This window comes from Melanostigma gelatinosum, assembly GCF_949748355.1.
Source record: "Melanostigma gelatinosum genome assembly, chromosome: 4".
In the NCBI taxonomy this organism is placed as follows: domain Eukaryota; kingdom Metazoa; phylum Chordata; class Actinopteri; order Perciformes; family Zoarcidae; genus Melanostigma; species Melanostigma gelatinosum.
The window spans coordinates 20,821,024-20,842,554 of NC_136637.1; the positions used below are offsets into that span (position 1 = coordinate 20,821,024).

The 21,531-nt window shown below is 42.6% G+C and overlaps 1 protein-coding gene across 2 annotated transcripts in view; it reads left to right on the top strand.

Annotated features, from left to right (window-relative positions):
• Positions 1–21,531, top strand: part of xpr1a (xenotropic and polytropic retrovirus receptor 1a) — a 60,634-nt gene that overhangs the window by 36,411 nt on the left and 2,692 nt on the right. For both annotated transcript variants that reach the window (XM_079266733.1, XM_079266734.1), the window contains exons 3-11: positions 5,785–5,886; positions 10,839–11,059; positions 11,209–11,358; positions 11,451–11,534; positions 12,386–12,467; positions 12,682–12,869; positions 13,229–13,408; positions 15,462–15,630; positions 16,428–16,628. In XM_079266733.1, coding sequence (XP_079122859.1) covers positions 5,785–5,886; positions 10,839–11,059; positions 11,209–11,358; positions 11,451–11,534; positions 12,386–12,467; positions 12,682–12,869; positions 13,229–13,408; positions 15,462–15,630; positions 16,428–16,628 — 1,377 coding nt within the window. The remainder of the gene's footprint in view (positions 1–5,784; positions 5,887–10,838; positions 11,060–11,208; positions 11,359–11,450; positions 11,535–12,385; positions 12,468–12,681; positions 12,870–13,228; positions 13,409–15,461; positions 15,631–16,427; positions 16,629–21,531) is intronic.

Here is a 21,531-nt window from a genome sequence, read left to right on the forward strand (position 1 = left end):
ATCTCCCATAACCATTCTCCAGTGCTGTGGGATGATCATCTCGCACCTCATCTGGCCTCTTTCTTTTACTCTCTCCCTCTCATGATGTATTGACTTGGCTGCTCGTAAAAAAACACACCACCACACCATCACATGTGCCTCACGCTCTCTGTCTCTCTCCCTCTCTCCCCCCTTCACACACACATATTTTAACACCTCTCAGAATGTGTTGAACATGTGATTCTCTCCATCATATCATTTTATATACTCAACGCCGGTGTTGTATATTTTCTGGAGCTGCTTAGCTTGCAGTCTGGCAGTATAAATAGTACACAATGGATTGGGAGCTACAGTAGTTCCTCCTCCTGCCTCCGGTTGTCCCTGGCTGGCAGTCAAGCCCAGTGAGTGTGCATTCTTAATGCTCCCTTGGCCTCGATGAGAGAGATGATTGGTAGAATTAATTGTGGCTGGAGGGCCGAATGGGAATAAGTGGAGGGGAAAAAAAGGCGAGGTGGAGGAATGGAGGGGGGGTATCTGGCTGGTTTTAGTGTAGTGTTTCCTTCCTTGAAGCTTGGCACTGGAGGATGTAGAAGCTGATTTTATGCATGCAGTCACACACGTTCGTACCTCTAGATTAATATTAGCCCAATCCTATTCTCTTTTATAGCTCAGTTTGTCTTTCCATTCATTTGTGATTTACTTTGTGCTTGGAGGGAAGAGATAAGAAAGCCAAACACCGCAACAATCATAATGTAATGGTCTCTTCAGCTCCCCCGACATAGTTTAAATCCCGCAGTGAGGTGTCATTAAATGAGATAAATCGAGCTTTAGAATAGGGGCATGTAATTTGAGTATGTGTCGGGAGTGTGAGCCTGTTTGTATTAGAGGACTGTGAAGACAGCAATGCTGTGTCCTCTATCCTCTCCTCAGACTCAAGTGACAGATCATATCTGAGCTCCTAACACAGAGGAAACCTTTGCTCTGCTTCTCAGTGCCTTTTCAATTATCTTGTCCCGCCTGACTTACCGCCAACAGATCTTCAGCATGAAACAGGTGATAGAGCACAAGAATGATAGAATAAAAGCATTATAACAACAAACATCCCCCCCCCCCCAAAAAAAATAAATGAAGGCAGTTCTGAGTTGTGAAGGATGCGATACAGGGTGACATGTATATGTTTGTGTCCATTTGCCGCTCTCCTTGTCAGCAAATTGGAGGGTCTCCTTAAAGGATGTACGTGCTGGTCTTATGGGGTCGCGTCACAGAATGCCTGAATGTGAATAAAATAAGTTGGGGGTTGGGTGTGTGTTTGTGTGTGAAGGGTTTCGGGGGTTAGAGTAGTAGGGTTCCGGGGAAGCTTTTCTCATCATTTATTTATACAATCTACAGAAGAAGGGGTTAGCAGAGAGGGGGGGGGGGCTGCCTTCTACAAGCCGCCCTGGGAATACTGTATAGGTCAAGAGTTGTTTTTCTAGCCACCAGCACAATTCTTTGTCTGAAAAAAGGGGAAGCCAATGAATGAGCACACTATGCTGCACTGGATTTACTCTTCTCATCGCATGCTGTACTCAAGTTTGGCTCATTATCTCCAGTACAAAACCCCTTGGTACCCTTGATACACTGCTGTTGAGGCCCCTGCATCTCCTGCTTGTTCAGACAGTCCAGCAGGTTAGTTGTTGTGCTGATGATTCTGAAACAGAAAATGAATGCTTGGGTTTTATGTCTGAGCTGCGTAATCGATATGTTGACGCAAAATGAATCATTTAAAAGAATTGTCAACATGCAATATCAAGATATTACTTTGGGCTCTGGAAGCTTGTATTGGACACATGATTTACATTGTTAGTTGATCTACAATTAGTAGTTAATGTATAATTTAGTCTGTAAAAGACAAATCACATTTCATGAGCTCACGTTTGTGTCATGATGTTTTATGTGTCCATAAACCTGAAGTAGATAATAGTGATACAAAGTGGACAAAATCTGTAAATTCTCATTCTCATTTTTAAAGCTGTACCCAGCTAATGTTTGGCCTTTCAAATAATTGATTCATCAACAAGTTTAGGTGTGAGAAAGCAAAATACAAGCCTCGCCACTGCTGGCTCTTACTTAGTTCATGGTGTTGATTTAAAGGGTTTAAAAGTCCTAAATCTAATCAAACCACACATTGATTTTTCTGTAGCTTAAGATAAATTACATCTTCCACGTATTTTGGTCGTCTTGACCAAAATGCAGCTCTCTCAGCTGCTGGTATTTCTCAGCCCGAGCTGGTTGATCCGTTATTTAGCACAGGTCTATTTAGTTCTCTGAAGGCAAAGGGGAGTAGTGTCTGTTGTTGACACTTTAAGTGTCAGTGCTGAAGTACTGACCAAAACACACAGTTTAAAGACACACACATGCACACACAAACACACAAACAAACAAAGCAGAGACATATATCACCGCACAGCCCCACAGGGACAGAACCATTATTCCTTGCCAAGGTGATCCATCATCATCCCTTTGGCGTGGCCTCACACACACACGCACGCACGCACGCACGCACGCACGCACGCACGCACGCACGCACACACACACACACACACACACACACACACACAACTCTGTTTAAGATCCAGAGAGTATTTTCTATTCTGTCGCTCTCATTTCCCAGGAAGTCCAAACTTTTATCTATTTTCAAATCCCTTTTGTGAGCTCTGTTGGACTCTAGAAAGCTACCGATGTTATCGTCCACCCAGACTTGTGATAATGAGAACACATACTGTGTAGCTGAAAGAGAAGCTGTCAGATGTACATGAACACTGACAACATAGATCAAATTAAAGAAGCAGTAAATGCGATAGTAGCTGCATGAATTCAGAATGTTTTTGTAATTAGGTTTCACTGCATTTAGCTCTTAGGAGGCAGGTAAAGAGTTGACTCAACGTAATTATGAGATGTTGTTGACGCTCATTTGTGCAAATGCTGGTTGAAGGTAAAGTGACAGGAGATGGCTGAAATGACACAGTCGTTTCAGCAGCGAGAGTCTGTTGGTGAAGCCTCAGTAAAACACAGCTGTGAAGATGAACTGGCTCCGACTGTGGCCTTTGTTGTTACACTTCACACACTTCGCACGCCTCACACACATAACTGCCGGGACATAAAGAGATGTGTGCATGTCCTGATATGTGGAAATACACATGCACTCCTCCACTGATGTGTTCAGTAGTGCACGAGGTCGGCAGGAAACAAAGAGACGGGCGTGCATGGCCATTTCGTAACACCTTCTCTACCTTCAAAGTGCCTTTACAGCTTTCATCCACCAACCCACTCACTCTGTTAGTCAGCATCTAAGCGACAAAGAAGGTAAACTCACAAAATATAGACCGAAACACCTCTGTAAATGTACTAAATAGTTTTTAAAATCACCTGAATGAACATAATTTACTGTCATAAAATTACAGGTACCGGTAATGACATTTTCTTGTTCTTCCTGAGCTCCAAAAGGCGGTTTAGATGACAAGCTGTTTTTTATCAAGATAAAGGTTTTTAATTTTGTTGCATAATTGACAATACTTTTAGGATATATTGGATGTATTTTAAACCTAATGTTTGATGTATGGGTAACATACCCTGTTAAATGATCCACAGTTCACTGCTCCTCATCTTTTTCCCCCCTCCTGTTACTCTGCGTCTCCATCCGTCAGTGCTCTTTCATACGAAGTGTTCATTAGCCGTGTAACCTTTTACTTTGAATTACAGTTCAGCTCAGTGTGCTGCTTGCCTGCAGGTCTAACTAAAGGAGCATGTTGGCCCATTAGTCATTCTGTCACGGCACACTGACTGGCCAGGCTCTCAGTCATCCTGCTAACCTGCTCGCCAGCCGATCGCTCAGCAATTCAAGCATGCATCCCTCTATCCAAACAGTCATCCATCCACTCGTCTGCAGCAGCCGGGCCCGTCGGCCCGGCGGCCGGCAGCTGCTGAGGTGGCTGAGCGCTTCATCGTTGTAGGGCTGGAGGAGTTGTGACTGCAGCTGATCTGTGCAATTGTGTGTAGAGGTGCGAGGCAGATTGGAGACCATCTGCTTCATTTTCTGTCTCTCTCTGTTTCTTGTCCTTCTACATTTCTTTCACCTCCTCTCGTGGAAGCTTCATCTTTCCCCCTCCTTTTGTCTCCATCCTGCATTCTTATCCTCTTTTTGTGCCCTCTTTATTGAGCGAGGTAGTATTTAAATCTTTCTTTCTTTACTAACTCTTACTCTTCACTGAATATGTACCATTGTCAGTGTACTACAGTGAGCTCTGTCCCTTATTATCTCTCTATAAAAAGGTCACGATTGATGCTAAGTGGACGTTTGTTCACAAACTACTACAATAATGCAGCCCCATTTCTTTCAGTTGTCATTACTGTAATGATCTTGTTTTGGATGTTTAACGAGCACTACTTTGATGAACTCCTACTATGAGTAAAGGTTATTATGCATCAGGTCTCAATGCATCTGCTCTAGGAACTTTTCCTTATGCTCCTTAGCATTTGTCCTTCTACTTTAGGCTGCCGAGAGTGTTTTCACCTGGAGAATGCGGCTTAATTAACTTATAATTGATTATCTTAATGGGTGTGGAGGCAGTTTCTCATTTATTTTCCTTGTAAAGCTGTTGAAAAATTGTTTTTACCTTTTCATCGCAGGCTTGTGTGTGAATAGGACATATTGACAGGCTGCTGCCTGGGGCGTCTCTTTTTTATTACTGTGTTGAATAGAAAGCCTCTACATCTACCAGTGGCAGCCGAGCCGCGCTTTATGTACCAGCAAATGTATTCAATGCGGTATCACTATTGGATCTGACTCTATATGGTCCTTTATCAGCAAAACCCACACCTCTCTTTATTCTGCTGTGTGTGTGTGGACACTATGTGCTTGGCAGGTAACTGGCCAGAGGCCACATTTTAAACTCCGTCAGGTGTCGGGTGGTCTGCTGTGTATGAGGGGAGGATTATTTGAGACAGAGCATCAATGCTGATTGAATTGGCCGGTCCTGAAAAAGACATGCAGGGTTTTGTCAGACTGAAGTGAGACGGAAGGAAGTTGTTAATCAAATTAGAGCAGTTAGATTGCTCTGCTCAGACAAACCTACAGGGATATGTTTTTGGATGATTGACTGAGTTACACACAGGAGTTTGGATTTAAATGCTGTAATACTCTACAAGCTACTCATTTATTCAGACACAGGACATAGTTATTTCAGGTATTAAACAGGAAGACGAAGGCTTTCACTCACGGTTGAAAATTCGACTTAATTACGCACTAAACTACAGTAAATACTCCGATGCATTTTTCTTTTGTTCTCAGGAGAACAGACACAGGGCAACTCTCACTTATCACGGTCTGTTACAAAAAAGAAAAGCCACAGCTGTTTTTGTAGTTAAAACTATTTCTTATAGATATTTGCTTCCCACCTTACCCACATGGAGATGCTGTCTCACATATTGTCACTTCACAGGATGTGTAATTATATTAATAATGTAAGCAAGGAGAGATCTATCGGGTACATGCAGTACTCCAGTATGTGTTCTTCTCTATTTTGTTCCCCTCAGTCACAGCAAGTTTTGTCGTGGCTTCATTTTTCACATCGACCCATCACAATATAAACGGTGCTTTGTCATTGCTTATTAGCTATGAGCTATGAGCTATGAGCTATGAGCTTATTAGCGTCAGCATAAATGGGAATCACAAAAAAAAGAGCACTGTCATCAAAATCCTGTCCGTGGGTCAAGATTATAAAAGTGCAACAGTGCATTATCACCATTTTTCTGTTCTTCTTTCAGTCACAGATGAAGACACGGTGAAGAGATACTACGCCAAGTTTGAGGAGAGGTTTTTCCAGAACTGCGAGAAGGAGCTCCTGAAAATCAACACATTCTATTCAGGTATTTATTGACTGCAGTTACATGAATGGTTGATGCTGAGTTTGTGAAATCAAAGACAATTTAGGAAAGCTAAATCAAATAACTGAAACTGTTAGTGTGATGATTGGGCTGGTATTCAGAGAAACCATTTCATTGGCTTTGACTTAATGAATCCATACCAATATGAAGCAATTCTTTTTTATATTCTATGATTGATTCTGCTCTGCAATAATGCTCCATCGGCAAATACATTCTCGATTTCATCTTGAATTAACTGGTGTAATATATTGTATAAACCATGATATAAATACTCTTATAGGTTTCAGCTGCCATCACTTATCATTATTTTATATATTAGAGTTTTTCTACACATTTTACTCTGTGCTAAGCTTCCAGTTTCTGTGCCATACGACATTGTGTCCCGGTCATTTGATTGGAGTAGCCAGTGGTTGTCGTGTTCAAGCCAGCAGGCCTGCTTGTGTGTATTTCAGGGAGCAGGGGAGTGCGTGTGCACCATGTAACATGAGATGGAAGCCAGAATATTATCTGGTATTCTGGTACCAGCAGGTTGCCTTCTGGTCTCAAACTTCAGTTCAGGGGGAAGTGGGAGGTGTCTGGAGACAGCGAGTGCTTCCTCTAGAGGCTGTTTGTGAAACTACAGGTCAGGTGATGGCCAAGTTGACAGGCAAGATTGTTCCAGCTCATAATGATGGGACATAACTGGCAAGAGGATCAAATAAATAAGACATACTGTAAATCATTACAGATATTGTTAGCAGGAGGTTGATTGAATGGAAAAAACGTTGATCCTCAACAGTGCATGTCTTCATTACTGACATACTGTATATGCCAGAGGCTTATTATTGGCTGCTGTAGAGGGCATGACTCGTTAACTTGTCTTTTATTATCCTGATCCATTATCTGCTGCTCATAATCACAACATAGTTCCTTTGCTTGTGACAGGACATCATGTGGGTAACTGGTTAACACTATTTAGCAGTATATAAACATTGAAGGGCTTATAACACACTATAATGTAGTTGTAAACGTATATAAGGACATTTCTTTAATGGTTTATTAATGTACTGAATTGTTCAGCAGTTTTACTATATTGTCATTCATTATCTGTTCATACAGCAGCAAAAGTCCTCAAGAGGGTTCGGATTTGTTTATGTTAATGTCTATCTGTACGAATAAAAACAGAAAAAGGAATAGACCCAAACAAACAATTTAAATTTCTGATGTTCTCAGTGCTACATGTGACATGCATATGTCTGTTGACAGCAGAATCCCAACACATCAGTATTACAGTCAGTGAGTCACCGGCTCTCTTCAGCTGACCTGAGCAGTGAGGTTGGTTAAATGTTGTATATGAAAACATCAGCGTCTCCTTCCTGCTCTCAGGCGTGTTGTTTATCCTCCACACACAGTTTTATCTGATGCCAGTTACTGTGTGTGTGTAAGTGTGTGTGTATAGTGTGTGGTGTTTTGAAAAGGCTGGATAGGTTGTGAGAAAGAGAGCCGGCGGATGGATGGAGATAAATCGTGTGCTGACTTTACATAAGACACTTGCCTCCACATAGCTCTTTCCCTCTGAACAACCCTCTGAAAGGGGTCCTCGACCTCTCAAAGCCATTCTGCTGCATTGCGCTGAAATCCGTCCTGTTGGACAACACTTTCATCTTGATGGGTTGAACACAAACCAAAAAGACATTTTGTCAGACTGCTGTTTTAATAGAATATCCTTTCATCTTGAAAGCTTAAGAAGAGCAACAGGCTCTTTAAACTTCTCCAATAAAGCCATACCAGTTGAAATCTAAACCACCAACACCTGTCTGTTTAAGGTCCATTAGCAGCAGACAATTGAACTGTCCAGCCATGTCCTCTGTTGTGAAGGGCCACTGCAATCCTCAGATTTAATCTAAAGCTATACTTGTCCCCGGCAGTCAGGGTCTTGACTTTCTCACGCCTCCTGCCGTTGTCATGTGTTCATCCAAGCATTGCTGTGACAGACTGTACGAGTCGAGTAGAAGGATTACTGTGAATTCAGATGTCGAAGAAGCATTTCTGTGAGTGTGATATCTGGTGAATGTGTGGGTGGGTGTGTTGAAGCAACAAAGCCTGAAAGTCACCAGTGAGCCCTCCACGCCATCACTGTTGTTTTTCCCATTTTTTATCATGATTATTTTATTTTTATTTTATCAGGTAGTCTCCTTGAGATTAAGATCTGTTTTCCAAGAGAGACCTGGGAGCAGGAAACATTCGCAATAACACAATCGGCAAAACAGAAACGACACAACTACGCCAAAGACAGGATTTAAAAACAGTTACAAGAATCATGAAAAACATCAGACAATAAAGCTTCAAAATGACCAAAGGGAACGCAAGACTGTAGTTTGAGGGCAGTTTGCAGTTCATTCCATTTAAAAGGTGCATGAAACCAGTGCTGCCAACATTAGTGCGTACATGAGGGATATCTAAGGTTAAGTAGCTACTGAATCGCAGACTGTATTTACTCGATTGTAATGAGAGAAGAGGTGTTTGGAAACCTCGGTGGTAGAGCTTTATAACAACATGAGATTGCTGTTTCTTCTTAACTGTAAGGAGGTCCATCCAACCCGATGACACAGAGAATAAGGATCAGTCCGAAATTTGAAAGTTCATGGCAGGAAAGTCAGAGTCGCTGGTGGAGGTTGAAAATACTACTTGGTTTTTTATACATTTAAAACGTGTGTTTTAAGGAGTTTAATTGGAAAGCATGAATGGCAGACTGAAGACGTGACAGGGATGGAGTGAAGCCTGGGCCACATACAATTGTATCATCCGCAAAAAAGAGGACATTGGAGTATGAGGAAGAATTATGTATGTTTAATGTAAACCACAATGGACCAATGATAGACCCCTGTGGCAACCCATTTCAGATGGTAAGCTGGCTTGATTGAGTACCAACAATAATCTCAGTCTGAGTGCTCAGGTAAGAGTGGAACCAATTGAGTGTGGCCTCAGCCAGACCTGTAGACTTTGTCCTATAAAGTTTGTGGAGTAGGATTTTATGATCAACGTTATCAAATGCTTTTGAGAGGTCAATGAAGAGGACAGCAAAATATATATATATATTTTTTATAACCAGGTAGGAGACAATGGAGACCAGAGGAGAGGCAATGGTCAAATCAAAGTTCCTAAAGAGATGCTATGCTGTTTTATAAATGTATTGATTTAGCCTTCCTAATCATGCTGGTGCAGATGATGCTTTGTTGCAGAAAGTTTATGAACAGGGGTTCCACTGGATGGAGATTTGTGGGGAGAACCTAAGGACTGTATGAGCTGTTCATTCAATGTGTTTTTTTTAATAATGGGCATGTATGTCTGTCATTCAAATATTGTGCTACTGCGAGATCAGTAATAGGGAAAATTGGATAAATTTCAGATTGGCAAATCATTAAATAATAATTATGATTTCTTGTGGTGATCATTTGTGATTGTGATTAAGTGTCTCTGACGCAGGCAATGGACAGTTATCACTATCGTCCAGGGCAAAAACTCCAGATGCAGGCTTCAGAGTTTGGACAGAGGAGCAGCTATTGCAGCCTCGGCTCCTCAGGCTGCCAGTATGCTTCGAACCAAATCAGATTCGGTGTGTTATCAGACTGCTGTCACAAACAGCACTGCAAGAAGGTATCAGTGCTGTTATTGCAACTCCAGGTCTGTTTATTTCATGGTTTCCACACCAGCTGCATGAAGTTGCAGAAGTCACAGCAGGAATAAAGATGACTTGCAAGTTCTCAAAACGAGAAGTAAGCACACGCGCTTCATACTTAAGATACTTAACTAGTACAAACCTAAAAATACATCAAGGAGTATGTGCAGAAAATTGTCTTGCCAGCCTGCCCACCAACTAAACACACTCAGCTGACTCTTTTTGCTCACAGACTGGCCATTAGAAAGAAACTACCGGTACTTGTCTTAGTCTGTGTGACTGTATTCTTTTTTTGGTGCAGAGTTCATAAACTGAGGAATTAGCAACTGAATGGTTCAGTAGTTCATCGGACCAATGAGTCTGAATTTCTGCTTTTAGAAGAAGAGTGAGGATAGAAGGAAGAGGATAATGGTCAAAGGGCAATAAAAGATATGGCCTCCATTGTTCAGTAGCTGAACCTGATATGACTTTTGATTGGTTAAAAGAAAAGAAGCAGTATAGAATGAGGACCAATCTTTGTTGGAAAAGTCGGTAGAAATGCAAGAGACGTTAATGAAATGCAGGTTACTGCCCCCACTCTCCCGCCCCTCTCTCTCTTTCTGGGTATATTAACCTATCTCTGACCCAGATAATGGTTCCTCCCTCTGCAGCTTTTACATGTCAGCTCAGCCTAATAGTCTCCATGCTCTTGCTTCCTGGAACAGATGGCAGGAGAGCAGAGGAGACGGGGTGTATAAAAGTGTTTTCACCTTCTCGTTCGCTGTCATTTCTTGATACTGAGACCTGTCCTCTACCAAGATCACTGGTGAAGCAGCGGGTTGACTTTTCTTCCCAGTAGCTCGTCAGGCAAAAGCCAAACTGAAGAGTTTTCTTTCTTCTCTCCTTCAGGCATAATGGTTAGATCACCAAAACATGTCTAACAGAGTGAAGAACAGTTTGCTTTACTTCATTAAATCTACCTATTAACGCTGTTTGTTTGCTTTTAATTCATAACGCTGATTTTTGTTATGTCCTTTGTACTTAAAAATGCCCTCCCTAGGAAGTAATATTGAATGAAATTTACTTTAATTCACCAAAACAACAATACATAGTGGAACAGAACTCAGACTACATAGAATATAACTACCGAGTAAAGATAGTGGCTTCAGTAGTTCTGCACAACTTTCAAGAGTGGATATATGCGTTATAAAAATGCATAAATGTGGTGCAATAATAATCCATAAGAAAAAACATGAACCTCTTCTTTTTCATAATTGTCTTGTCTTCCAACGTGTAGAAAAGCTTGCTGAAGCACAGAGACGCTCGGCCACTCTGCAGAATGAGCTGCAGTCTTCACTGGACGCTCAGCGCGAGAGCCACGCCCCGCCCGGCCCGCGGAGACGCAAGACAATGTTCCACCTGTCGCAGGAGGAACGCTGCAAACACCACAACATCAAGGACCTGAAGCTAGCCTTCAGCGAGTTCTACCTCAGCCTCATCCTGCTCCAGAACTACCAGGTATCATGACAAACTCTCAAACACACCTGCATTCAAGGTTGAGTCAAGGCGGAAAGGTTCTGTAGTGTAAATAAGGCAGGATGTAATCGATAAACCTTCTAATCTGTTGGTCTGGTGTGTAACAATTGTTTCCTGCTTGCCGTCCACAGAACCTGAACTTCACTGGTTTCCGTAAGATCCTGAAGAAACATGACAAGGTCCTGGACACTCCTCGCGGGGCCGACTGGCGCGTGGCTCACGTGGAGGTGGCACCTTTCTACACCTGCAAGAAGATCACGCAGCTGATCTCCGAGACAGAGGTGCCTGCTCGCATACAGACAGACAAACACACACATACACGCTACAATACAAAAATAAAATGATTGTTTGTTGTTGTTGTGTTTGTGTATAGACCATCGTCACCACTGAGCTGGAGGGAGGAGATCGTCAGAAGGCCATGAAGAGGTTGAGAGTTCCTCCACTGGGGGCAGCTCAGGTTAGAAGTGCAGCTGATTACACTGGGCATAACTGAGTCATATGAGCCTCATTTGTGCCTCACAAACATTTGGACGCATAACTTCTCAAGAAAATTAATCTTCTCCGACAAATGCAGAAGAGTTCAATAATATCAACCATTTTTTCTCTTCAGTTTTTTTTGTCATTTGATGTATTATGGAAGCAGGGATTCTGCAAACTAAAATGGAATTACAAGCACATAAAGACAAAATAAATATTTTCAGTCCCTTAAGTCCCCCCCCCCCCCTTACTCTATTATTAAATTACCTGAATACAAATGTGGTGTCCGCGCCTGAGAATATCTCAGCGAGAATAATCTTTGCATTCATCTCGCTGTAAGATATTTTGCTGGTGGTGACTAAAGGTTAAAAACAAAAGGTGAGCGGTTTGTTCTGGAAGAAATTGAGAGGAAGGAAGCTGGGAAGTTACAAAGAGAGAGAACCCATGAGAGCCTTTCGTATTGATTTTATAAGTGCCTTTCCGTTGTTGAACAGGATATCTTTCTCGTGGCACTTTACCCCCCTATGTTATATCAACTGTTATTAATGCATTAATTACTGTCATGTCTGACTTGAATTGTGCTATGTGACTATCGATCACTACATTTCCCCTGCAGGCATGTGTATAATAAATATATTAAAGCACATTAAAGTAGTCCGAGTTTTTTATGGAGAGACTTTCATTTCAAAAGTTGTATTTACATACAAAATATCACTATTTAGCATCTGTGAGCTCGTTAATATGTATAACACGGTCGTTAGGTGTCTCATATTAATACTGTTAACATTATTAATTTCATTTTTTTTCTCTATTCCCGTCTGCCTGGTTCAGCCTGCTTTGGCTTGGACAACCTTTCGTGTGGGACTCTACTGCGGCTTCTTTATCATTCTCGCCATCGCCTTCGTCCTCACCGGTAAGTCACATTAACATGCAGATTCATACATTTTGTCATTTCCTGCAACAATGTGTCACTGTAAGATAACTGGCAGTTTTGGCAGGTGGTTTGAGATAAATAAGGAGTATGTTCGGCAGGTTTTTATTGTTGTTTTCCATCAGATGCGTTAGACGGTAAAGGGTTTTATATTTTATCTTTTTAAAAAGCAAAAAATCCACTGTGGTTTCATCAGGTGCGGTTTTTATCCGCTTGGAGAACGTGTGGCCACTGGTGCGGATCTATCGGGGCGGTTTCCTGTTGATCCAGTTCCTCTTCCTGTTGGGCATCAACACTTACGGATGGAGGCAGGCCGGAGTCAACCACGTCCTCATCTTCGAGATCAACCCCCGAAACAACCTCTCACACCAACACCTGTTTGAGGTCAAACGGAAACAATTATTTATGTTACTGAATTAGAGAAAATAACCTTTTTCTCTGTGATGAAGAAACAACTTTGTTTTCAGGTTGAATTCGTGATCATGCATTTCTACATCATGCAATAACAATGAATGGGGCTGTTGAGTCATCAGGGTAATCCAAATTCAAGGAATACATTTTTTTTTTCGTTCAGCAGAAACAGTACATATCTCATTTCCACAGGGTTTTATTTATACAATGGAGTAACAAAACACAACATCATTTGCACAGAATTATTCAGATTGCCTTGTTGAATGAGATTGTGTGTCAAAAGTGCTTTATTTTAATGCCAGTTGCTTCTGTTTCTCCCCTGTGTGCTGCAGATTGCTGGTTTCCTGGGTGTGTTGTGGTGTCTCAGCATCCTCTCCTGTCTCTACTCGGAGTACACCTACATCCCCATGCAGATCAATCCGCTTATCCTCTATGGCTTCATGGTGCTCTTCCTCTTCAACCCCTTCAAAACCTGCTACTACAAATCGCGATTCTGGCTTCTCAAGCTGCTGGTCAGTCGATACATTTATTTATCGGAGCTTCTCTTTTACTCCTCTGCTATTTTAGTTTGAAAGAATCACAATGATGACATTGAACTTCGGTGCCACCAGTAACACTCACTCGGAGCGTCTGAAAATCTGAGCTGGATAAATCGGTACAGGTTCATGGATACACAAAGACGAATGTTGACAATTGTGAGCCGGCAGTAAGTAACGCTGTAGAGGACCACCATAAAAAGCACAGAGTGCAGGAGCCAGGTTTAATGAGAAATGTGTGGTTATTTGTATGAAAGAGAATGGTTGTTATTTGTATGCATGTATATAAAATTGCAAAAAAATGTACACGTTTAGACAAACCAACAACACCAAAAGTTACTTTAACCAGCTATTCTACTCTTACCTTCACCAAAATCATATTTAAAAACTATAAAACCCCCAAAATATTGACAGAAAACTTCACCAAATGTTATTTAAACAAAACACATACACATACACAAAAGACTGCACATTCTCCTGGACATTTGTAGTGTGTGTGTGTGTGTGTGTGTGTGTGTGTGTGTGTGTGTGTGTGTGTGTGTGTGTGTGTGTGTGTGTGTGTGTGTGTGTGTGTATGTGTGTGTGTGTGTGTGTGTGTGTGTGTGTGTGTGTGTGTTTGCTTGCGTGTGCCTGTGTGTGTGTGTGTGTGTGGCTAGAGGGGGATGTATCGAAACAGAGGGCAGAGGGTTTGAGGGATAATAGAATGCAGCCTCGTCCCAGGGGAGGTGGAGGGTTGTGACTGTGCAATCATTACAGGCATAGATCTATCAGTATGCTGATGCCCTGAACTCCTCTGTCCCTCCTCCTCCCTCCCTCCTTCTCCCCAGCAGCAGCAGCATACCCCCTCCTCATATTCGTCTCCTTTCTTTCACAGCTCCCCACAGTCCTCAGCAGCACTCCCTCAGCCCTCCGCCACTGACTGGCTCCATAATCAGCCTCAGTCTTGATTGGTCCTCAGTAATCACAACAACCTACGCAGCATTCGAGCTGATATGAGCTGTTTTTCATGGTTGTCAGACATGTTGCCTCCTGGAATACACAATAAGTGATTAAGGATGTTTCAGGAGAAATGGTAGTTTTCTTGGAACAAACAATCTGTTGTTGTTTTTTCTAGCAGTGCTATAAAAATGTGTCCATGCCAGATGTGCTAATTTCCTCTGACAATAAACACCAGAGGACAAAGATGTAATTAAAGAGCAAACTGCAGACCTAGCACCTGGATTACTAGTGTTTGCTCAAGAAATGAAAACCTAACCACATCACTGCACAGGGCTCAGCCTTGAGACATCCACACAGACAGAGCGGATATGGGTGAGATGGCCACTCGATCAATACAGACTTTGATTGACAGGTTAAGAAAAATATGTAATGAGCTGATATGTGTAAAAAAAAAAAAAGATCAATATTCTTTGACATTTTCCGTGGAGGGAGAGTGTTTGTGGGGGTTTGAAAGTGTACATAGTGCGAGGCATACAGTCACTCCTGAATGTCAGAAGTGGCCTGGGGGGCTGAATGGAGAGAGTCGAGCAGCGTTGGATCATTTTACAAAGCGCGGTCAATAAACGAGCTCCTGCCAACAGAACATATCCCAAATAACGTGCCCATAGGAGCCGAAGCATGCCACAAATCCCTGCCAGCCACATCATGTGTTTGTTTTGTGCACTAGTTAGTAGTGACACACAAATAAACAGATACATGCACACAGACTCATTAGGTTGTCCTGTGGTGTGCTGATACGGTATGATCCCTTCATGTGATGCAGATCATTAATAGAGCTTTGTTCCCTGCTTTGCACTCCTCTACTGATGAACTGCGACAATTTCACACCAACTAATTGTTGACTAATTCCGTCCCAGTGTTGAAAGCACACACACAAAATGTAGAACTCACTGTAGCAGTGAGGTCAGCCGAGGTGTTTTCTGAAATGCACCAGACGTTTTTTTCCACAAATGAGACGAGAATGAATATTGTTATAAAATAGCAGCTTAACTTTATCAGCTGCCATCTTTTCTCTGTTGCCTGTTTCCAGTTCCGCGTGCTCACAGCACCGTTTCATCGGGTGGAGTTCGCAGACTTCTGGCTGGCTGATCAGCTCAACTCTCTGGTGGTTGTTCTGATGGACCTGGAGTATCTCATCTGCTACTACATCTTTGAGCTGCAGTGGAGCAACAGCAAGGGCCTGCTGCCCAAGATTAAAGGTGAGACATGAATCTGTGTTCAAAATGGCTCATTAAAGAAATGTTCTCTGTGCCTCTGTCTGTGAGCAGATGGAACATAGCAGGAGCCAGGGAGGGGAAGGTTTGTACCCAGCTATAGAAAAAATGGCTATGAATTTTCTCAGTTCTATAGACATATAGGTAGCCACACAATATTTATAATCCTGAGTACGTGTTTCATATTTACTGGAGAAGAATTCATTCCTGTTCTCAGGAGTTTGTTGCTCTCTGGGAAATAAGGAAAATATTCTGACTGAAGCAGATATACAGTAGATTAGGCCTCTGAATAATTGGAACGCCTATATACAGTCAACTGCAAAACTTAAACACAAAGAGAATCCTTGAAGGCACTGACTAAACAATAGATTGGTGCTATAGATATTTGAATACATGCACTACTTTATTTTCAACATAAGTGTTTATTCCTCACCTGCTATATCGTGTCATTATAAAGACCCAAACCATTTGGTTCTAAATGTTTCGGACTAAGTTGACAGCGTGCCAGACGGCCGATCTGGCCTGTCAGGAAATACGATGTGAATAAGGTTTTAATTGCTGTCCGTCCACTCCACAAACGGTCACACGTCGGCCTCCACGCAGCCAATTAACACGGAGCTAATGGATCGGAAATGTTTGGCCTCTCCGAGGTCGCCATGTGACTCTCATAATAATGAGCCTCGCTGCGAGAGGAAGAATGTGAGGAGGGGACATTATGTTCGAGAAAAGGCAGAGAAAAAGAGGTTTTTAACATAATCATGCACTGTTTGATTCTATTCTAGACCCCGATGACCACATATGCCACAGCTACTCCTACGGTCTGCGCGCCATCATCCAGTGTCTGCCCGCCTGGTTCCGCTTCATTCAATGCCTGAGGCGCTACCGTGACACCAAGAGGGCCTTCCCTCACCTGGTGAATGCTGGGAAATATTCGACCACCTTCTTTGTCGTCACCTTTGCCGCGCTCTATGCCACACATAGAGGTAGGACACAGGACGCCTCAATCATATCTACACTCAAATATCTATGTTGTTGTGTCATGTGCCCCAGGTAGGAGGTTACGATGCAGTAAATTCCAGCTCAGAAGAGCAAGAGTATTTGTGTATTGCTGTAAGAGAAGCATGTCAACAACACACCGGCTTTTTGAGCTTTTGAATTGAGTTGTGTGTGCTGAGAAAGCAGAGGGCTGACCTTGAGTGCAAATGCTAGAAGTTGGCCTTGGTTCCCTGTCGGTGCCTAGAGCTTTATAATGGATATGAGAAAGGTTTGTCCGACACAGCCACGGATAAACAAGGTTCTGCTCTCATAATATGGCATTCAATATGTGGGCATGAGGCCAGAGAGAAAGAGGAGACAGACCAGCGGAAAGGAGAAATAGCAAAAGAAAGAAATAGAGAAGAAGAAAGAAAAATACTCCTCATTTGGCATCTACCAGAAACAAGATTGAAAGAGAGCGGTTACATTAGAAGTCAAATCACTCGCTCCCTCAGACAGCTTCACAATTAGCCTGCAATTATTCAGATTCAGAAGCCGTATCACAAAGGAGTTCATGTTCAAAGATAGACCCCGGCAATAAAAGCGTCCCTTCAGCATCCACCCTTTGTATTTCAGTTTTCCATCACAGATATTTATCCACGCAGCTCGTTTGAAAGCACTTTTCTTTGTCACTCGTATATTTTAAACTCGTCTCAGATGCCAATTTATATATTTATTTGCCGGCAAAATGCCAGCTGTGAAACTTCTTCTTCAACCTTTCAAACCGCTAAATGTTATTTCCCAGCTTGACTTTTTTCTTTTACGATATGAATTCAAATCAATACGCTTGCTTCCTACGCTGACCGCCAGTGATCTGATATTGAATGAACCAGGAAGAGACAGAGACGGACAGACACAGACATACAGACGGACAAACCCTTTTCTTTTTTTTTCTTCTACTGCTCAGTAGGAGAGCTGTCCATTAAACCATATCCTCCTTCCTCCTCTGGTCTGAAGCCTGTAGACTAATGGGCTCTCTTCATGTGTTATTCTCTATGAAGCCGTCTTTCATTCAGCACGATAATGGAGGCTGAGCCCAATCGCTGGTTAAGCAAAGGAGCAGGGTGGGAACACAGATACTCATGGGTAGTGAATGGATGGTTGAGGAAATTGCCGGTTGTGGAGATATTTGATGTATCCGCTGCAGAAATTATTGTTCTGGTCAATTTTAAAGCCCCTGATGAACAAATATAGGCACCAATGTCAGAATATCCTGCATCCAAATAGAAATGATGAATAAACAGCCTCTGAAGCATTAAAAGTGCAAAGTAGAGGTATGACAAAACCCTCGACTGTAGCCTTAGTGTAGGCGGGACAGATGATGTCCATCATCTGCCAGGACAGACATCAGGGTGGCGTCGTGTTCACACCGCTGGGTCCAGCTGTAAAAGGTGGCTGGAGTGTCAGTCGCTATCTGGCAGAGTTCCCACTGTCTGTCTGTGGATGTGTCACCTTCATTGCTAACCTGATCACAGCTCGGATGACCTCACCACCTCACTCCTTCCTGGAACTGCACACATTCAGCTCTGGGAAGGAGAAATGATTTAACCTTAAATGCAATATATAAATCATTGGCTTCTCATTAGACTACCGAGGACTGAGTGGTATTCAGGGTCGAGTTCTTCCATTCACAAGGTACAGTCGCACCTGTATATGTGGCAGACTGTGATTCAGTTTTTAGAAAGAAACGTTCTTTGGCCGTGTTCTGTCAATGTGGGATTCAGGCGTTAAATCATTCTTTTTATGTGTTGCAGCGAACGAAGCAGATTTCTCCCCTCAGAGAAACGTTCAGTTCAGTGTTGTGAAGATGTGGTTGGACTCTGTCATAAAACTGTAATCTCATCTGATGCTCAGAGATGATGGAGGATTCCCTGGTTAAGTCAGAATTTTCAAACTCTAAAAGAAACCGTGTGAGGCCTGATGATAAAGCAGATACTTTACTTGGATCAATACAGACTCGGCATTATGTACATTGGCTTGAGACTTATTGCTGTTTTAGATGCAGGGGAGTTACAGGCCTAATGCTAATTTAAACCTGTGGGATTTATCTCATGGACAAGCAAAGGGAGGAGAACACGATGCTGCATGGCGGGCAAAAATAGCAAAAAGCCTCTGACAGACAGAGATAGACAAGGTATGCACAGATCCTCAATGAGGAGAAATGTGAAGGTGTTTGTCCTGTCAATGTACGCACGTTTTAAAGACATCCCTCTGTCTGTGGCGTCAACATCAAAAACTCCCTAACCCAGCTAAAATAAGCAGGAGCAGAGAGGAGCATTCGTCCTGCTGGTCTCTGTGAGAGTCTGACCATCGGGGTGAGGGGGGAAATAAATTGAGTCACGCTGCGGTGAAGGATCAGACAATTTAGAGCTGATAGAGCGTAGAGGGGGAGGTACAAAGAAAGGTTAGATGGAGAGAGGAAAGAAGTAACAGAAAAAAACAAGAGAATAACAGGTAGGTGCTAAATATCGACATGAAAGGGATGATGATTCACAGATTTATAGATATCAAAACATGAATAATGATAGGAAATGGATAGAGGAGAGGAGAGGAGAGGAGAGGAGAGGAGAGGAGAGGAGAGGAGAGTGTAATTACCAGCCCAGGGCTGAACACATGTCTGCTGGACTCTGCTGGAATAGAGATGAGCCCAGAGCTGACAGCTTTTATAACTTCATTTCATGTTCTGACCCCTCGTTCATTATCTGAAGAGGAATTGCAGCATACACACACACACACACACACACACACACACACACACACACCCTCAGTCAAACACACACGTTAACCAGTGGAGATGAATGACACAGCTCTGAGTAAAATGTCTCTCTCTGCCTGCTTGAACTCTAATTCACCCCTGCTCAAGCCAAATAGCCGTATGCAAGCAGATTGCATTCTTATCCTCAAACTCTTTTCTCTGTGAGGTTTGTTCATACGAGTTGACTCTCTTAACTGCACCAACTTGTCGTGCATACCGTGTCTCAGCCTGGTGAATGCCACCTGTTCATGCGGAGGTGTGTGTTTATGAGATTTCACAATTAGCATAATCGACGTCCCTTCAGTTACGATATGAGGCTACCTGTTCTGCTCATTCTCTGGGTCAGTTTTATTTAAAAAAATGTCACCAAAATTATTTTAGTGTCTGCGCCGTATTTAAACTCCAAATTCATTCAGATTATGGCGTTATGGTTCTGAAGTCAAGTGTTTTTCGCCCCGTGGACAGAATGAAACGATCTGTGTATGGATTTCATATACTTGGTTAGATGAGGTCTGTTGTTGAGTGGTGTCCAGTTGCAGGATTCTTAATTACCTTGTTGATGGATCTGGTGGCCATGGCAACAGATGATAAATTACTCTTTGATGCAGGGACTGATTGTTTCTGGTGTGAACTTTTTTGCATCAGTGGGAACTGAGCCTGTTGCATAAAATGAGCCTGCCGAGGTGGTGTGTGTGTGTGTGTGTGTGTGTGTGTGTGTGTGTGTGTGTGTGTGTGTGTGTGTGTGTGTGTGTGTCAGAGTACTTGCAATTGAGTGTGTGTGACAGGAGCTAGTGACCACAGTTAGCCCTTACTGAGCATCTAATCAATGTCCATCTCTCGATGGTTGACCTTTTAATGGTCCAGTGGCTCACCATCCTGGTGAAAACACATCAGCCTTAACAGAAACTGAAGGGTTAAATACTTGCACACTTTACAAGCTGAGAAACTCACATCAGTGGATATTCTCCAGTGAATAGAGTCTATTGTCCTGGACTAAGTATAATCTACGGCTGGGAAATCTCAGTGTGGCCGTAGGGACTACTTCCATCCCATCGCTCAGCTGAAGAAGCAAACAGCACAATGGGAGCAGCAGTTAACAGAGCAGCACAGCAGTAACTCTCCGTTAGAAATGTCCCCGCTCTGCTCCCTGGCGTCTCTTTGGCTGAGAGCAGGAAGGAGCAGTGACTTTGACAAATGGGAACGAGCCCGGTCTCTGTCTGGTGGCTGCTGTCTCTGTCTGTGTGAGTCACTGTGTTAGGCCACTGGGTGCTGATTTATGTATCAACGCCCACTGAGGAACAAGCAAATCACATCCTGCAAACACACACAGACTGCTGAGCTCGGCTAATCCCACTCTGACATTGTACAGTACGTCGAACAACTGTAAACTAGCTGAGAGCTCGTTAAATACTCATCAGCTGGGGGGCAGGTCAACAAATAGTGATAATAATTATCATCACAGTCAACATGTTCAGTCTATCACTGTAGTATTTTGTCAACAAATTATTAAACCCGTTTATGATGAAGCGTAGCAAACATGATGCTCGATTGAACAGTCGAATGAAATGACTCTTGGAACCAGCAGACTTGTAATTTATCAAGAGACGACGAACTGAAGCGGGATGTGTTTTAATAAGAACAAGCCAACATACAACAAGTTCAGCAAATCCAATGTATTACTTTTCACAGATTACTTTTATTCACCCCCCTTTAGTCACTCTCCACCAATCAAACCAGTCGCTTGAACCACAAACAGAACACATCTGGTCTTCCATTATGTCATGCTCTCATGACTTCGTTCGGGTCAAGATAACCTTTTGGCAGAACACACGATTTGCGTGCGGCTTTGATACAAATTGGAGCGATAGATTACAATTTGTCTGGCGCGCCCGAATCACTTCCTAAGAATGCTTTTGTGAAACCGAATGTGTTCAACATTACAAGTTATATAAACTGTTTACTTGTGAACCCAAATGTGTTCAGTTCAATCTTAAGTTGCATGATGATTTTCTTCACCAATAGTTATTGATCAATAACTTAGTTCTTACCCTTTGTAGAAGTACAAACGTTTTCTCAGCCAATAAAGTGCTGAGTCT